This window comes from Drosophila mauritiana, chromosome 3R (genome assembly GCF_004382145.1).
Source record: "Drosophila mauritiana strain mau12 chromosome 3R, ASM438214v1, whole genome shotgun sequence".
Lineage (NCBI taxonomy): Eukaryota > Metazoa > Arthropoda > Insecta > Diptera > Drosophilidae > Drosophila > Drosophila mauritiana.
In genome coordinates this window covers 20,160,952-20,179,169 of record NC_046670.1, presented here as the reverse complement: position 1 = coordinate 20,179,169, position 18,218 = coordinate 20,160,952, and the positions used below count along the sequence as shown (strand labels likewise).

At 40.9% G+C, this 18,218-nt stretch overlaps 1 protein-coding gene across 3 annotated transcripts in view; it reads left to right on the top strand.

Annotated features, from left to right (window-relative positions):
• Positions 1-4,328: 4,328 nt before the first annotated feature.
• LOC117144475 (segmentation protein cap'n'collar) overlaps positions 4,329-18,218 on the top strand; it is a 37,311-nt gene continuing 23,421 nt past the window's right edge. The window contains exons 1-5 of one of the 3 annotated variants that reach the window (XM_033309647.1): positions 5,585-5,809; positions 7,035-7,261; positions 8,455-9,810; positions 17,634-17,909; positions 18,091-18,169. In XM_033309647.1, coding sequence (XP_033165538.1) covers positions 8,782-9,810; positions 17,634-17,909; positions 18,091-18,169 — 1,384 coding nt within the window. In that variant the 5' untranslated portion in view covers positions 5,585-5,809; positions 7,035-7,261; positions 8,455-8,781. Of the gene's footprint in view, positions 4,663-5,584; positions 5,810-7,034; positions 7,262-8,454; positions 9,811-13,121; positions 13,155-17,633; positions 17,910-18,090; positions 18,170-18,218 lie in introns of those variants that run through there. The other 2 variants (XM_033309648.1, XM_033309649.1) reach the window with 2 other exon arrangements.

Sequence of the window (18,218 nt, the reverse complement as noted above, 5' to 3'; positions counted from 1 at the left end):
TCAGATGAAATATATCTCAGAATTCTAGACCCAGACCTCCTAACAATTACCCCCAGACCAAAAATTCTCATAAAAATTACCTCAGATAAATCAGAAAAACTTGCCCCAAATAAGTCTACGCACTGACAAACTAAAGCCCATATAAAATATGCGGATAATTAACCCCCTGGTAACTTAACCTGCAGATAAATTAACTGGCGGTCAAATTAACATCCAGATAAACTAACCTCCAGATAAACTAACGTCCAGATAAATTAACCTCGGGAAAAAATCCAACAAACCGAAACCGAATAGTATTTTTTTAGACAAACTATCCACCAGATAAAATACCTAAAGAAAACTTACCCCCTGGCAAATTAGTCCCCACATAAATAAACAATCCACCAGATTTGGTTACACCAATCGCAGTGATAAGCGCCGATCAATAGACGCAATTTACAGTGCCAACAGTCTCGCTCTCAGCGAATTGGCGCCGTCAAGCGGAAGAAGTCGTTTGATTACCACAGGTGTGTTAGCGGATCAATTAAGAAGCTGGCGCTCACATCAATAACAACAACACAGCAGGTGGACAGAGGCGCCGACTTCGACAGCGCACTTGCCCTGCGCTATCTGCTCGCTATTATTTTATCAGCCAGTTGGGGCCTCTAGCCCCATCGCTTGCCTATTGTCCCCTCTCTCTTCTCTGCCACTCTTACTCTCCGTGATTTGTCGCTTCCTCGTCTTCTCTCTCTCTCTGTTTTAGTGCCGACGCAAACAGCTGAATCGGCGAGCGGCGACCAACGGCTTTTCAGAGTTTTGTCAGTGTTTTTTGAACAGCCGTTCAGTGAATAACAATCGACCAGCCATTCGCTCGCTCGCTCACTTATCGTACCTCCCTTGCCGCCGCTCTGTTTGCACCAACCAGCTGATATTGTGGATACTCTTAAGTGTACTACGCGTCGTATACGTAATATCCGAAAAAGCTCTCTTTTTGTATCGGAGCAAGTGTTTTGAGCGTGGCGCGCTTTTCCAAAACAAAATATCCATATAAAACCAAAACAAATACGAAGTTCTAAAGTTGCAGATATATTGCATAGGTAAAGAAATACAATAGTTAAATAAATTACAATTACGGGTGCGAAATAATTACCAAAGGGCCACAACAATTGCGTCGTTAAGCCCGTCAAGTTAATTTAACCGCCACCACACCCGCCGTGGAAATGAGTTGTTAGTGCCGCAGTGTGAGTGCGCGTGTTTGCCTGAGTCTGTGTGTGTGTGTGTGTGTGTTTTGGCATTCTAGGCATTCGACCCAATCAACAAGTTCAATTTAATAGTAAACTTTTGGCTTTCCCTCTCATTCGCCCACATTGCAAATAATAGTTTACATATATAGAATATTTCTGCGGAAATTTTGCGCACAAAAAGTATTCCGCATAAATTTACCGGCATGTGGTCATCGGTGCTCGTTCTCTTAAGCTCTCTTCATCAAACTCTTTAATAGCTAAAACCTATGGACTGAGTGTCTCCTTCTTATGTGCGTATTTACATTAATTGCCTGGATGTGTGTGTGTTTTTGCTAATGATAATGATAACGAAAGTTCCACTTGTTCCCCAACAATAATATTGAAAACAATCAAATGCGATACGCTTCAAAGATTCCCAGCTATATACAAGTGTGTGTACCGAAAACATATAGCTACCTGGACAAACAAACCCCCAATTGAGACGCCACCCATCTATTATTATTTTCGGCAGCTTCTAAAGACTTTGTCACGACATTTTCGTTTTAGTTTATTATTAACTATATACCCCCACGCGAATTAAAAACTCAAACTGCATGACGATCCCTAGAAACGGACTGGCTGTCTCTCTCTTTCTCGACCCCTCTCTCTTTCGCTCACCCACCTGTTGAGGCGAGATTGTCAGGTAATTGCTAAAATCAATATGTACCCTGTGTTCGGGGCAAAGAATACTCGAGATCAGCCGGGCAAGGCTTGTTTTGAACTTTGCCTGCTTGCTGTTAGCTTGTTTCTCACATTTTTTCTCGCATTTTTTTCCCAACTTTTAATTATGCCCAGAGTTGATTCGGAATTATAAGCTGCGTCAAGGCATCAAGCGACTGCCTCAGACGACTGCGAAAACAACAAACTGAGGGTATTTATTAAAATCAACACGGGCAAATCGACTTACACACGTGAAATCGGTAATACTCTTGCTTTGTCTGACAAAGAAAGCTTTTCTCTTCAGAGATTGTAAAATCTTACTAGGAAAATGAATACTGGGCGTAACCTAATTATGCCTATTCCCTATCAGATCCATTTTACACTAACTTAAACATATGCCACAAATCATATTTTAATATAATTTCAATTACAATAAACAATACTGCCTTGATAGAACAAGCGTATTTCTTAATTATTTTTCATATTTTGTATTCTAAAATAAAGTAGCTTTTCTTCTTTTGACAAAATGTTTCGAAAAGCGCATCTTTTCCATTTCAAGAGTATAGCCACAGATAAAAAACTAAAGAAACTGGTTTTGTTTTTATTTTTCTTGACTCGAACCGATTTGCAATGTTGACTTGGATTCGGGGAAAAAACCGTTCGATATTAACAAAGTTTGTATTGTGATTTCACTGTTTATAAATATGAATATACCTGGATTTGCATAATGAAATATGCTTAAGGTACTGCCCATATCATTTATCTTTGCGCAGGTGCAAAGTACGAAATCTGATTACATGGTTTGAAAATTTAGCAAAATTTTTTGATGCGATGAATTCTCGTAAGATCAAGTTTCTATTGATTGGCTATAGGCGATAACAATCTCACTTGACAACCCAATTAAGTAGTTAGTACAAATTGATCAGTGGATTGCTTATAACTACCTTGGTTTTTATAAACTCTATGACGTCTTCCCCAAACTTTTCTTTTGATTCCCAAAACTAGCGGTTCTAAAACGCACTTTGTATCTTACAACTTTCATTTCCAGTTTTATTTTAGCCAGACTGATTTTGTTACCAACCCAGACATCTTTATCCACTGCTCTTGACCATCATTCTCTCTCCCCCACTTCTTTCAGTATCTCATCTTCGAAAAAGCCGTCGAATTCGTATTCGACTTCACTTGTTTTTTACTTGCCATTGTAATTGTTTATTTTTTTCGCACATCTGGTTGAGTCATAGCAAGAAAGCGAAGATCACAAAGTTTCCGATTTGCTTACTTTGGCCATTATTCAAAGCGTCGTAAAGGGATTCCCAGAAATCCTTAAATTTAGCCATAATACCCTTAAACCACGTATTGTTTAAACAATAGTAAATACGATTTGGTGGGTTGCTTCTAGTTGGGCTGATAAAAAAGTATTTGTTTAGATAATAGATAATAGATAATATGCTCATATAGAGAACCAGACCGTTAAAGGTCAAAATGATAGCTGCTATAAAATAGAGCAAATAGATTATAATATTGATTGGTCTATAAAAAAAATGAAGTACATTGCATAGATATAAAAAATTAAAGAAGAAAAGATTAACTAATAAGTACGAATCTTTTGACCATTTCTATAACGAACCTGTCGATCAAATTTATAGCAGGGACTAATGGCAGGTTCCCACAATTTAGAAGTGCGACCAATTTCATTTATTTTATGATTCATTTATGGTCGCAATCTAATCGGAAAATCCCCCTGTGGAACATTGGCTGATGTAATTTGCATGCTTCCAAGGCAGGGCCCACTGTACTGCGTACAGTGATAACTAACCATGGAGAAATCCCTCTATGGTTACTGATACCTAATACTTTGTTCCCAAATCAATTGATAGATAATGAGTGCCACTTCCACATGGTTATCTTTCTGTATTCTCGTGGGAGTTGGTATTGTTGTTGGGCATCCACTGTACTTATCTACGTTTGAACTTATGTGAATGTGTGTAATCTTCCCAATAAATGGCAAATAAAACAAACCATTAGGTTGGCTATATCTCATTTTTGAATTCAGTCGAAGTTCGCTTATCAGTATTTATAGCTCGCTTACAGTGAAAGTTCGATTAAGGAACTAGGACTAGCAGCGAATTCGAAGAAATTTAAAATAAAATCACACGAGTATGAGTAATATAATATATATTTATTATATCTTCCAAATAACAAGGTTATTGGTTAGGTTATTGCATTTTTTCACCTTCATGTTTCTTGACTTGAATACCTTTGATAAGTCGAAAACTTTCGGTAAGTACTGTTTATGTTTCATGTCGGTACAGATTTATTGAGTTCAAAACCACCATCCTAAAAAAAGCCTAGTCGACCTAGTGACCCATCCTTATCTGTGTGCTCGCTTTCATTCCAGTTGACATATTGACTCATCGCCATTTGTGCCAGCTGATAAGCAATCATGATCGACTTAGAGGACCTGCCTCGGCTGCAATCCTTGTCCCCGGCGAAGGACATCGAAGATGCCTACCACCAAACCCTATTGCAGCCGAATCCAAAGAAGAAGGTCACCGTGCGGGTGCCCATTGGACCACCCTCGAAGTTGGCCAAGTTGATTAAGCCCACGGTGGCTTCCACGCCCGCTGTACTGGCCACGCCCACGCCAACCTCTCTGGAGACACCGCCCACTCCCCAATCGACGACACCAGGTAACGCCAAGACCAACAGTTGGCGAGGTGGCTTCCATTTTACCACTCTGGTAAGTATTGAAAGGTTTCGGGCTTAATTACTTTATCCAAATGCCAGCACAAATGCTCCCAGGTCAGGCATAAAAAATATCTTTCAGAACGCGTCATATCTATAAATTACCCTCATCAATCTAAATTAATTTTTATGTGCAGGTCTTTTAGATAGATTGATAGTAAAGACACTAGAATAATTCTAGTGTCTTTGTTGATAGGTTTCAAGCTGTGTTTTGAATAGCACGTACTGAATAGTGTTTTATTAAGAAAGTTCAATAGAATTTATGAAACATTCACATATTCGTGTCCTTTTGTGATATCAATAGCTAAAGATAAGAATATCTATGTTATTGTTACGATATTTGTATGTTTGCATGCATGTAGAAATTTGACTTGATAAAAGGTTAGTAACGACTAATTTCAATATCATATAAAAATATTTTTTAAAAATAATACTAAGGAAATATAAAAATATATATCTCCTTTTAATTTTTTTTTAATACCAATTTCAAATGTTTGTTATGTACAACTAGTTAACAAATTACTATGCAAATTAATTGAAAAATTTGCATGGACACGTGTCAAAAGCTTATAAGCTTACACCATATCTACATAAAATAGTAATCGCCACTATGTCTACATAAGTTACTTATAGGGAATATAAATATGTTCTTCATATTCGTAAGATATTTTTTCTAAAAACAAAATGGCTTTACCAGCTAGAAATAAAAGGTAGGTAATAAAGATACATTTGTAACCGAAATCTACATTTCTAGCACTCCTTTAAAAAGCTCTTTCTGCCTCTGTTAGTTTAAGCTACATTTAACATTTCCGTTAAAAGCACACTGTATATGGTGAGACCGCATTTGGCGGAACCGAAAAATATCGCAAAAGCACAAAACTCAACAAAATCGTCTCCGAAGAGCTCCAACTGGGCACACTTGATAAAAGCACCGCGCTGGACAGACGTTTTTTGCCTCAAATGTTTTGAGGCCGCAATCGAAAATCGCGACTAATTTTGACGGCGGAGAAATTGCCAAACGCGGCGTAACAAACAAAACACGTTTTCAAGCTCACCACGTAGGTACGGCGGTTGGCGAAAGAGAGTAGCAAAGCGGACGCGGCGATAATTTGCCAAATAACAGTGAAAGAAGACGCGTAAAGGTGCGAAGTACACGCCGCTTAAGTGTGTTTGTGTGAGTGCGTGTCTGGCTGCGTGTGCTTGTGTGCCGGAACAACAAATGAAAAAGTTTCGGCTGCGCGTTTAAGAACTACAGTTGCGAAATGTTGCATGCCCCACTAAATAAGTGCAACTCATTGCGTGGTGGTGCTGCTGACGGTGGGGGTGGTGGTTTAAAGGCAATCAAAACAACAACGACCAACAGGCTAGCAACAACAGTTATTCAGCAATCGCCCCCTCTCGCTCTCGCGCGCAGTCTCCCTCTCTCGCTCACTCTCCGCCGCTCAGCTGACAGAATGCAATCGAGAAAAACATCGAGTTAGAAAGAGTAGGGAAAATAAAACGAAAAGGAACTAGCAATTTGATAAATAATTTGTTGATGCAAAGTGCAGAGCGAAGGTTGAAATGCTGCCGTTGCCGGTTATTCTCTGCTCATTCTCGAAGCTTCCATATTCCATTTTTCCCATTTGTTTTGCTATCCGCGATTCTCAGCAAAAACTAAATCGTTTTGCATTTAATTAATTGCATTAATTGTGGGCACAGGCGGAATTGGAATTGGCAAGAAAAACAGCAGTTTTATGCTTCAACGTGTGCGTGTATTTTTTTTTGGTGTGTGAGTCAGAGAGAGACATGAGAATCGGGCGATAAAAGCAAACAAAGAAATACAAAGCGATGTGCAGGCAAAACACATGAAAATATTAGGCAGTGCAAAAACAACAAACGAAGCGAAAATATTATTGTTTTAACCCTTGATGGACTAGACAATTTTTTTAACCTTAACGTAGTTAAATAATTTTACAGCTGTCTTAAAAGTCTTAACATACAAGTGAGTTCAAGTTCTAATATGCGTATTTTTGTGTCATTGAAGCTTACAAAGTATATCAGCATTAATAAACAATAACCTGACTTAACTTATCGGCTAAACTATTGGTTAGTGTCATGAAAATATAAAAATTAAGTAGATCCATTATGGGGTTAACAAATAAGTGGCGATTTCACCACGCAAAACGGCACCACACACACACTCACACAAAAGTGCGTACCAGACGGCGAGAAAGAAGCAGCAGGTGTCATATAATCAAATACCAATTGTTATAAATATTTAATGGCGCTTGAATGTAAATTGGCCGCAAAAGAGAAAGTTCAAGGACGCAGAAAAGCTTAATATATATTTTAAGTTGTTAAATAAATAAAACGCGTGTTTTCCAGCAATTAAAAGTAAAAATCGTAGAAAGTGAAACATAAACAAATAAGGTCTTGCAAAGAAAAAGAAAAGTGAACGGTAAACAAAAAACCATTGTGTGTGCAGCAAGGAAGAAGAAGCAGCGAAGAGGAAAAGGAGATCAAGCAGCAGCAGCAACAACAAGGCGAACATTTACTGCGCCGCAGCTTTTTTACCGTTGTAGTCGGGTCTCATCATCCAAAAAATATTTGAGGTGAGTGCACTGCAATACACCCACAATCACACACACCCACACAAGAACCCTCTCTTGCACGCACATGTACACGTCATCTCTACCCATCTCTTTCTCTCTCTCGCAGCGCACACCTTTTCATTGAGAATTGAGGCAAACAAAGTTTGGATTTTTGTTAAAATGACTTTAAACAAAGAAAGTTTATATCGAACCTTGAAAGAATTTTGCACACAATTTTTTCGACCGTCCTTGAATCGGGTGCTTCACTTCGCATTGCGCACATTTCAAACGCTCGCGAAAGACCTTGAACAAGTTCAAGTTCAAAGCCATTTCGTCTGGGTCTGGGTCATTCCTTCCGCCTCACGCCCCCACTTTTTCGGGTGGGCGGTTGTCTGTTAACCCAGTCGAAGGGGGGGCAAGGGGGTGGCTCTACAGGATGGGCATATTAAATGCGTTGTGGATATCAAGCTGAATTCGGACAAAACAACAACCAAAGAAGGATACATGCATATGTATATGTATGCATGTATACACACATATTTCGGATATTTCGATTCTTGACCTGCTTAATTGTCCCTGAATATGAAATTAACTATGCTGAAATGCGCAAGGTCATCATCATAACAGCCTGTCTAGGCTATCCACTTGGGTTTCCTGATACTCAGTTGTTTTTGTGCTTAGTGACTATGAAAACAAACTATACGTTTTTGTAGCAAAACCTTCTGTATCTAACTAAAGAATAGGTCAGTGTGCACATTTATCATATTAAGTTTAAGTAATAGAGATAAGGGGAGTTCCCTTACGACAATCTTTCATTTCTCTTACTATCTAAAGTATTACTTATGTACCTTAACTATAAAATGACCTTGCCAATCGAAGAACTAAATAAATATGAATCCTAATATAATCGCGATGTGGGAAATCTTAAATTATGAGATATGTTTTTAATAAAAGACGTTATCGACCCGGAAGTTGAACTTTCTTTGGTGCACTTCCTCGTGCTTAGCGATCTATAAAATCGAATGGCAAACAAAACAAAGGCTGCACCACTCGAAACAAAAGCATTTTCATTTAACATTCAAACTGCATATATGGCCATGCGGCAATGTATGAATATTACACTACATATCAACATACATATGTACATATAGTTAGCAAATCGTTATGCTTACTAATTCCATTCTATTTGTTGTCACATCTTGATTTGCTTACAGAACGAACCCGAGGACAGCCATCAATTAAAAGCGAAGAGCATTGGAAAATCGGGGAACGGCGGTGGAAACTGCGAATTTGCAGCTTTTTGCGCAGATTTCGGAACGCCGAGGAGGAGGAGAAGGAGGCCGGAAGGCGGGGCAAGGCGACGTCATTGAACGCATAGATCCCGGACGACGCAGCCGTAGAGCTGTTGTCCGGGACGGAGAACAACAAGAACAACAACAGCGGCGGAGAAGGAGGAGGAGGCGGGCGGAGGTGGACTACGGACGACAAGAGTCACCCACGCACCCATTTTTCCACGTTTCGAAACCTCTTGAAGCAACAAAATGATCTCAAACAAAAAATCGTACGCTATGAAAATGCTGCAGCTGGCTTTGGCCTTGAGTCTGCTGCATTATAATCCGGATTACCTGCTCCATCGCTGGGACTCGCAGCTGGAACTGGGCACCCATGGCGATGGATGGGAGCTGGAGATGCTGCGGACGGTACACCGCATGGATATGGATCACAATCCGTATGGAAATCGTAAAGGACTGAGTCCCCGGATTGAGGATCTCCTAAACTTCGACGATCCTTCGTTAGGGGGCATGGCCAATGGCATGGGCGAGTACAAGCTTCCGCCGAGATTCAATGGCAGCACTTTTGTAATGAATCTGCACAACACCACCGGGAATAGCAGTGTCCAAACGGCAGCTCTGCAGGATGTGCAGAGCACTAGTGCTGCAGCCACTGGCGGTTCAATGGGGGTTGGTACTGGTGGTGCACCCACCGCTGGTGGTCAAACCAGTGGTTCTGCACTGGGAGAAATCCACATTGATACCGCCTCGCTGGACCCTGGAAATGCCAACCATTCGCCGCTGCATCCGACATCAGAATTGGACACTTTCCTCACGCCACATGCGCTGCAGGATCAGCGTTCCATTTGGGAACAGAATCTAGCGGATCTCTATGACTACAATGATCTGAGTCTACAAACCAGTCCCTATGCAAATCTACCTCTTAAGGATGGCCAGCCTCAGCCATCAAACAGTTCGCACCTGGATCTCAGCTTGGCGGCGCTGCTACATGGTTTCACCAGCGGGAATGCCGCACCGCTCAGCACCGCCGCCCTCAATGATAGCACCCCACATCCCAGTAATCTGGGTAGTGTCACAAATAACTCGGCTGGAAGGAGCGATGATGGCGAGGAGAGTCTCTATTTGGGTCGACTGTTCGGAGAGGACGAGGACGAAGATTACGAGGGCGAGATGGTCGGTGGAGTGGCAAACGCCTGCGAGGTGGAAGGTCTGACCACCGATGAGCCCTTTGGCAGTAACTGCTTCGCCAACGAGGTGGAAATCGGAGATGTCGAGGAGGTAACGCCAATACACTTGAAAAAAATGAATGAAACTTTATCTTTTACGAAGAGTGTCCAAAGCAAAGGTGCGCTCTAGATGGAAGCATCCCGTCTGGTTAACAAATTCAATTGACTGTCGGTTTCTTCGAGTGTAGTAGTGACTTTGATTTGACTGATTAGAAGGCACTCAAATGACACCACCAGCAGACCTGTGCTTGTGCCCATTATCAAGCAGTGTTGCTAAAAAAGTAACAAAGCATTTTGCATTGCTAATGAAGATTTGCGAACCCATCGCTTGACCCATTCCAGAGAACTATGGTCTCCCTTGGCTGCCTCTCCATTTCTGACCGTTCAGCTTTCTTTATAATTATAGTTTGTAGGTTTCCCCGCCGTCAATCGATATATTCAAATGTGGCTTTCTGTTATGATTGGTGGTCACCTTGCGTGCGAGTCGGATACTTTTTCACCTTATCAGCAGATAAGGGTTTCAACTTTGTTTACACATCAGCATGACTATTGCCACGGTTATACTCATACAGTGTCCATCTGTAGGATTGTAATTGTTATCTGTACAGGGTTTCTATATCAGTTGATTCATCTAATTGGGAGATTAGTAGTAATCGATAGAGAACTTATGTTTGATTTATATCTGATATGTGCGTTAATCTTCAAGAAGTATTTTTCATAATACAATAACTTATCTTTTGTTTGACGCAACAACTTTCACCGTCTTTCGTGCCCAAAGTTTACATATTATATATGCAAACACACAAAACAAGCGGCAATTAGGTCGTTAAACGCTTCGACTGCGCAAAAACCATTTTAACTGCGAAAAAATAAAACAAAGATGATAAATTCGAGTAATGTGTAAAGGGATTTTTGTGCCGAAATTGAATAATCAAATAAACAAGAAGTTAATGGGCAATTTATTAAATTTGTAAATGAGACGACTGCTTATTAATGAGTATCTGATAAATCAGATTTTAAATTAGGGATACGTTTTCCATTTAGGGGTTAAAACATTTGTTAAATCGCTTTAATGGCAATCCAATCGCCATTTATGTGCATGCGACTTTATAGATAGATATGAATCAGATTGTGCTCGATTTGTATTTATATTTAAAAATCGAATTGAATGTCGGCGACAAGTGCGCGGCGATTTCATTATTTGCTTTTTTTGCAGCACTCCGGTGCTGGTTGTGCGTTTTGCGTATTGCAATTTAAATATGCATAAATATTTATACTTGGCCTGGCCAATAGCGAACAGATATGGGGAGATATGGCCGAGACAGGAGCGTGATGACTAACTCGCTGTTATTTTCGATACATTCTTTGTTGTTGTTGCTCACTCGAGTTGCCGCCTGCAATTAATTTTCTTGATTTTTTGTTGTTTTCTTCCAACATGTCACGAATGTTTTCCATTTCGACCGATGACGGTTTTATTTTTTCACTCCGACTGACTGTATGTTCTTGAGATGCAGCGTACAGAAGACATAAGTATGATGTGCATTGCATATGATCTAATTAGCTGCATTCGCATTGCATAATCATCGGAGCGCTTCATTTTTTCCTTTGTTCTTTAGCTGCGATGAAAACGATTGAGTGGCTGGCCCAGAACTTCCGTCATTTTATTATAATTTATTATGGGTTGTATTGATCAGGTGTGGAAAGATACTTTTAACTCATCTCAGGAATGAGTTTCTCTTCTCAATTTGGTTAAATTGACTTGGAAAGTTTCTACCAACAGACTGCGATTTATGAGTTTTGTATCTACAAATACTGAGAATCTCCTGGTCTTAAGGTATCAATTGCATAATTTCTCGTTTGTTAATTGCAACTATAGTTCCAGCTGCTCGCCATTATTCCATTAACGAATATGGTAACTAGCTCGTTGGTTCCCCCCACAAAGAACCCTCCATCTTGGACAGGTGTACCAGTTAATGTGTCACCTTCTCTCCGCAGAGATCAGGTAGATTTCTACCTGGTCTTTATGTTCTCTCAGGTGAGAGAGGTCGCCACATTGCGTACATGTGTGACCTCAACACGCAGACTGGCGCAGCAGCAAATAATGAAGCTCAAAACACAAAACTCCACTTTGTTGAATGTCGTCTACCTCGCTGTCTTTCCACTAATTGCAAATCTACACCGAGCTTGGTAGCTTTTTACGTTTCGCTTTAACTCATTCGTTTATAGTATATGTATGTATACACTCGGTCAGCGATTTTTTGTTGTTGTTTTGGTTGGGTGTTATTTTTGGGGTCTCGGTCTCGCATTTTGTTTGAGATTCGGAGGAATGGAATAAAACTCGCCAAAAGCGAGCACAAAGATTCGTTGAACTTCGGTTCTGCTGCCCTGCCAGTGGGTGTTATGGAGTTATGGTGCAGTATATGCAATATATATAATATGCGATATAAATTGACACGTTATGATGATACACATCGATAATACACAATCTACAATTTGTGTATATAATGTTTTAGAGCATAACAAAGACTGCTTAGCCAAATGAAATATCTCTTTCGACTGAGTCACGGCATCTCAGGTGTCGTGCCTCCGACTCTTGCCGTCCCTTTCGCTCTCTATTAACAATTTTCCCAGTATAAAGTCATTCGGTAAAGCACTTCTAATCTCAGTGTATTTGTGTTGCTGTAAAAGGGGTGGAAGGAAAACTTGAAAACAAAAGCAAAGAGGAAAAACAGCTGATTTGCCGGCATTTTTTACACACCACACTTTTTTCATTTCACTTTACATTCAGCTTGTTCTCTCTTCACCTCACCAATCAGTCAGCAAAATTCACCGCTAAGAAAATTCACCACTGACTCGAAAGCTACTCAGCAAAGACATTAACCAACGACTAGCTGAGTTACCAACCAAGTGCTTTGCACACCAATGTCAACTAATGCTGCAATCGAGAATTTTCAATCGAAATTTGAAAATTGATAACGTAGCAGTAGGCTGAGAAATGAAAATTTTAAATTACTGATAAGGTCGAGTAGGTAATCCACTTTTAAGGTTGTACTTGTTGTCTGCCACTTGGTGTCGGTTGCTTAGGGCTTATCAGTCTGTGGTTGCTGGTTCGAACTTTTCGAAATTCGTGCAAAACAAACTTTATCAATTGAAATTAATCAAAAGAAAAAAAATATATATTTTTATGAGCCCCTTCAAACTGCTAATCAGCAGACATTCTCGAGCGCAGCCAAACGAAAGTTTCAGTCTGCGTTATGCCGATTTACAGTGAATACGTTTACCCGAATCGTGTGTATCGTCCTAACAGCAAAATCGTATCGAGCGGAAATCAATTTTCAATCGCCTACCAAAATGTGTCTCAACGAGGAGTACAAATATATGCACATTTACCTAGCGGTCCGTCCCCAACTTCCTATATTTAGCCATTAATCTCCGTTTACTGTGAATAAACTTTCTATTCACATGGCCGGCCGTAGTGCAAAGTGTTGGCAAAAAAAAAAAAATACGAAAGAAAAAAGCAAATATATGTAAAGGCTGCAAATTGAAAAATAATTTGCCTGTAATTACGTTGCATTTTCCCACTTAATTACCCTGAGCCAAAGAAGCAATGAAGAAGCGTTCACTTGGATACAAGAGTTTCTACATATACGTTTTGTTTCTATTATTTTTGCCTAAAATTTTATTTCCCACCAATTTTGTTGTTTAACTGCCATAATTAAATACAGTTAATTATGGTTCGCGAACTTCTGACAAGTGCCGTGTCATACACATTTCAAAAAGAACAAACTAGAAACACTAGAAAATGATTAAAGAAGTTTATGATTGCCTATGGTTTATTCAAGTGTGCAGCGAGCAAAAAGTTCAGATGTCAAATTGATTATAAGGTGAACAGAGCGGCCAAATCGACCTGAGTTTCAATTGAAATTGATAATTGCAGGGAAAACCGTTTGGATGACACAAATGAACTGTTATTAAGGCCTAATAGCTCGCCATTGTGGGGTTGTTGAAAACGCAAACCGCAAAACAGGACACTCGAAACGGGGCTTAAGCAATCCGTCAGATACAAGTGAACACAGGCATGTGTAGATACATGGATACATCGGTCGGCTTTGTTGGTGGTATACAATCCACAATCCGGCCAAGTCTTCTGAGGGCTTGACGAGCTCATGATTAATATGCGCCACACTTGCCGGCCGCATTGGGATCTCAAATCTACTTACTTCTCTTGTATCTTGCATCTTGTATCTGGGATTGTATCCCACAGATGCGATGCTGAAGTGATCGCTCCGTTCGTGCTGCGCTGTCAGTTCAGGTGTCATCAGAAAAATCTTTTCGCCGAGGCTTTATTAATGACTCTTGCTAACCCGAGCATTTCCCTTCCCTTCGTGCAGGCTTCTTTTTGAGGCCCCCGTCCCTGTTCTTTCCGCTCGCTTACTTTCTTTTGCTTTCACTCGACTTTCATCATTTGCCGCCCCTGCAGGATCAGAAACTCATTTATCTTGCTATAGCATTTTGTCCATTCTGCGTCGGCGTTCTGTGGTCAAGTTAATGGTAAAAATCGGCTCAGTTAAGCGGACTAATTGCCGCCACAAGCGGCTACAAGTGTCAATATTTTGATGCTACATGGGGGGCACAACAGCAACTTGATTGATTGTCACTGATCGCTGGTGGCTGGCTCGAATTAAAGCATTACTCAGTTTTATAGAGAACTAAATAGCTCGGGTATATGTGCTTAGAATTCCCGCCTCTTATCTGCCACTTATCAATGCTTGAATTCGTCAGTCGCCCGGTTTGGTTGCTCATTCAAATCGCTGTCTCGAGAGCGGCCCACGTGCCGCTTGCGGAACTTAAAGGTTCAGCGAACACTACAAGGTCGTGGAGAGACTTTTCCCGGCCCTAGCGATAAGAATTGGCCCATAAATAAGTCGGTTTATGTATGTGGATCAAGGCATTGGAGTAGTTCCAAAATCTAAGAAAGGGTTCCGCGTTTAGTAGTAGATCATTGAACTTTGCGATCATGTTGCCAAGTCCTCATCTAGTTTGGTCTGAGACGCTCCTTTTCCTTATTATCTCATTTCGGGAATTTCCAAGTTATATATCTTTATATTCGCCTGTGCTTCTCGAACTGTTAAAATGTCACGTATTGCGCGAAATTCTATAAGTACAAGATAAGGTCGTATTTTCGACCCTAACCGATAAGAACTGTAACTGGCTACACTGTAAGAAGTCGGATATATGGAACTTCTTTCTGGTTTACCTTTTGCTCTACTCGCTTTGGAAAAGAAAAGAAAACTCAATTCGTCTTTGTTTTAAAGTTGAAAATTCGATTCAACTTTGCTTTAAAGTTTAATTAAAAACGAAGTTTCCAATCAAGAGCTATAAATAGCTATGTACAAATATATATATATGTATGTGCGTGTTTCAAACAACCCTCCGAAATGAAGAAAAAATTGTAATAATGAAATGCCAGCAGGGGAGGATTCGGCTTTTTGGATTTTTGTTGGGATCCCAAAACCTTCTTCTTTGCTCCGCTCAATTTAATTGCTCATTTCTACCGAACATGCGCAACGCACAGCAGCACACTTTCAACTACAGTGAAACCTCTAGAGGCTGAACTATGAAACTTTAAATCATTTAAGAATGAATACCATGTTAATATTGTTTTTAACCAATTGCAATTGAAAATATTAATTATAAAATCGTGTATGGTTGCCATTAACTTTATTTTACCTTTCTTTCTATTCCTTCTTTCTATAATTCTGAATTGGATGATTTGATTTATAGATGCTTTACTGTATTTACGCGCACTTGGTCCCTGGGGAATTGGCTCTGCCGCCGCTCCGCCAGCTGCTCAGTCGTCGTCGCTGTCGGCGTTGGCGCGGCAGCAATTGATTGGGCTCAACACAGTGGCCCTTAATTTTCCCGACGGTTCTCAGGGGTCAGGAGAGCGAGGGAGATGGCAGCAGAGCGGAGACCAATGATGCCGCCGCCATATTCTGCTGACTAATCCAGGAGATAGGCGTGGCCACAATGATTGATTACTTTTTGTTGCCACTGTGGAAAAGTCCAAGAAAGCCTCACGAAGGGCCGACGAGCATGAAACGGGCAAAGAAAATGTACGCTACGGGAAAATGTCACACGAAACAAAAACCTTAAAAATGAAAACGTAGCAGCAAAAAGATTTCAATTAAAACATCAGAAAGTTGTATGGTCGGAACTGCAATTGTACTGCTAATGTCGACCATTATCCTGTGATTATCCTTCAGTTCAATGGATATTATGCCTCACCATAGAGAACTTCGAATTTTACCTGTTTGTTAAAACCAAAAACGGTTTTGCCCGGACTTAAGTGTGGGCGACAACGCCCCCGTTCCCTGGCCAAGCCCGACTTGACTTGGCCAAAAAAGAAAAGGATTAAAGTGGTTTCGGCCAGCAGCGTTAATAATGCATCATTAACGCTATAATTTGAGCTCGAATTCCTCTTCTTGGTCACTCTCTTCCACCGCATGAATTGGCAGAATTCGAGCAAACATCTTCATTGGCAAACCCACAAGCGATCTACAATATTTCGATTCAATTCTCTTTCAAAGTTTTCGCCAAGTGTATGGCCCGCTCTTAGGTGCTAAATTTATAGCCGCAGAATATTGTTTACAGTGTGGCGTAGCAGGCGGCGGTTGATAAGAGATCCGGTCTGGCGTTCGTTCGCTACGGCGTAAACAAGTCCCGGGCCACAAAGCACGCCGTAAGAGAGTGCTCCAGCCGGCCCCCCGTCCAAGTTCCGCATACGCCCCCCTGGAATCGGCCTGATAATTACTATATAGCCCCAGCGTTGGGCCCACGGACTTGGCTCTCTGCGGCGTTCCATTGATAAGATTCGCCACTATCGATCAGCGCTGTCCACAGAGCGAGCACTCTTCGAGAGGTTTCCGCGGGTTAAGGGAGCGCTCGATGGGCAATGAGTTATGGCGCAGAGCCGATAAGAATTGTGAAATAAGAGAATCTATATGTAGGGGGCACTTACCACTTGCCAACCTATAGTACACCTCGGCTTATGTTTAGTACCCAACTTTACAGCACTATCAATTCGAACGTGACAGCCAGTCAGATATAATCTTTTAAGTGGCATTATGTCTTACAATTGTCCAAAGGTGGTATCTTAAGAGAGCTCAGTTAGAAATGGATTATAACTCTTAGGAAACTAGCTACCCTTCTACAATAGTCCTTCAATTTTCAGGCTGCGAAAGATCCAAAGTTGCTAGCAGCACGATGACTTTACAATAGACTAATTATTACTATATAAGCACTATAAGCAAACGAACTTTAAACACTTGTTAATTGAATTTAAAAATATAAGTGTTATAAGCGTATATATAAGTCCTTGTGATAAGTTAAATTCATAGAGTATCCACCATTCTTCGCTATCCATAAAGCTCTGACGTCGTTTTATCTATGCAAAAACGACTTTATCAGCAGGGGCGAAATGTAAATCGACATTATCACATTAAGTAAAGCGGCGCGAAGTGAGGAAGAGCTATGAAGAGCGGACGAGGTCCCCATTATGGACTATGACTCGTCGGGCTCTTGGAGCCTTCAGTCTCTCTTTGGAAACTAGCAAATGCGGATGACGTCGTGATCGAGATCGTGAATAATATAAACAAAACACCTGATACATAGACTGAAAGTGCAACCGAGATAATCCAAATAGTGCAGATCTACTGATGAACTGAATTGTAATCCTTGCAAAGGAGCTGTGAATATGCGAGTGTTCATCCATACGAACTTAATGGTCAGGCATTTGTGCTAGCAATTGATTAAACTATGTTATCTATGGGGATATCAATGTGCTACCTTACTGACTGGAATTTTCCCTTGCAGGAGAGTGAGATCGCTGAGGTGCTCTACAAGCAGGATGTGGATTTGGGCTTCAGTTTGGACCAGGAGGCTATCATCAATGCCTCCTACGCCAGCGGCAATAGTGCGGCGAGCAATGCCAAGTCGAAGCCGGAGGATGAGACCAAGTCCTCGGATCCCTCGATGTCGGAGTCCAGCGGCTTCAAGGACACCGATGTGAACGCCGAGAACGAGGCCAGTGCCGCCTCTGCCGACGATATTGAGAAGTTGAAAGCTCTGGAGGAGCTTCAGCAAGATAAGGTAAAGTAAAGCAAAGTTTCGACCACGATTTACATACGGAATTTCACAATATTTACAAAGAGATAAAGCTAAAGTCGAATCGGTGATGGTTATCTAACAGCCATCAAAAGTGGTCGGTAGCTCTGCACCCCTCCCATATCCATTTCATCCAAACTAATGGCGTTTTTTTCCCCACAAACAGGACAAGGACAATGAGAACCCCCTGGAGGACATTTCCAATGAATGGAACGGAATACCCTTTACCATCGATAACGAAACTGGTGAGTCGCCGCTCCAATAAACTAGTACATCTGCGATCTTGTTCTGGTT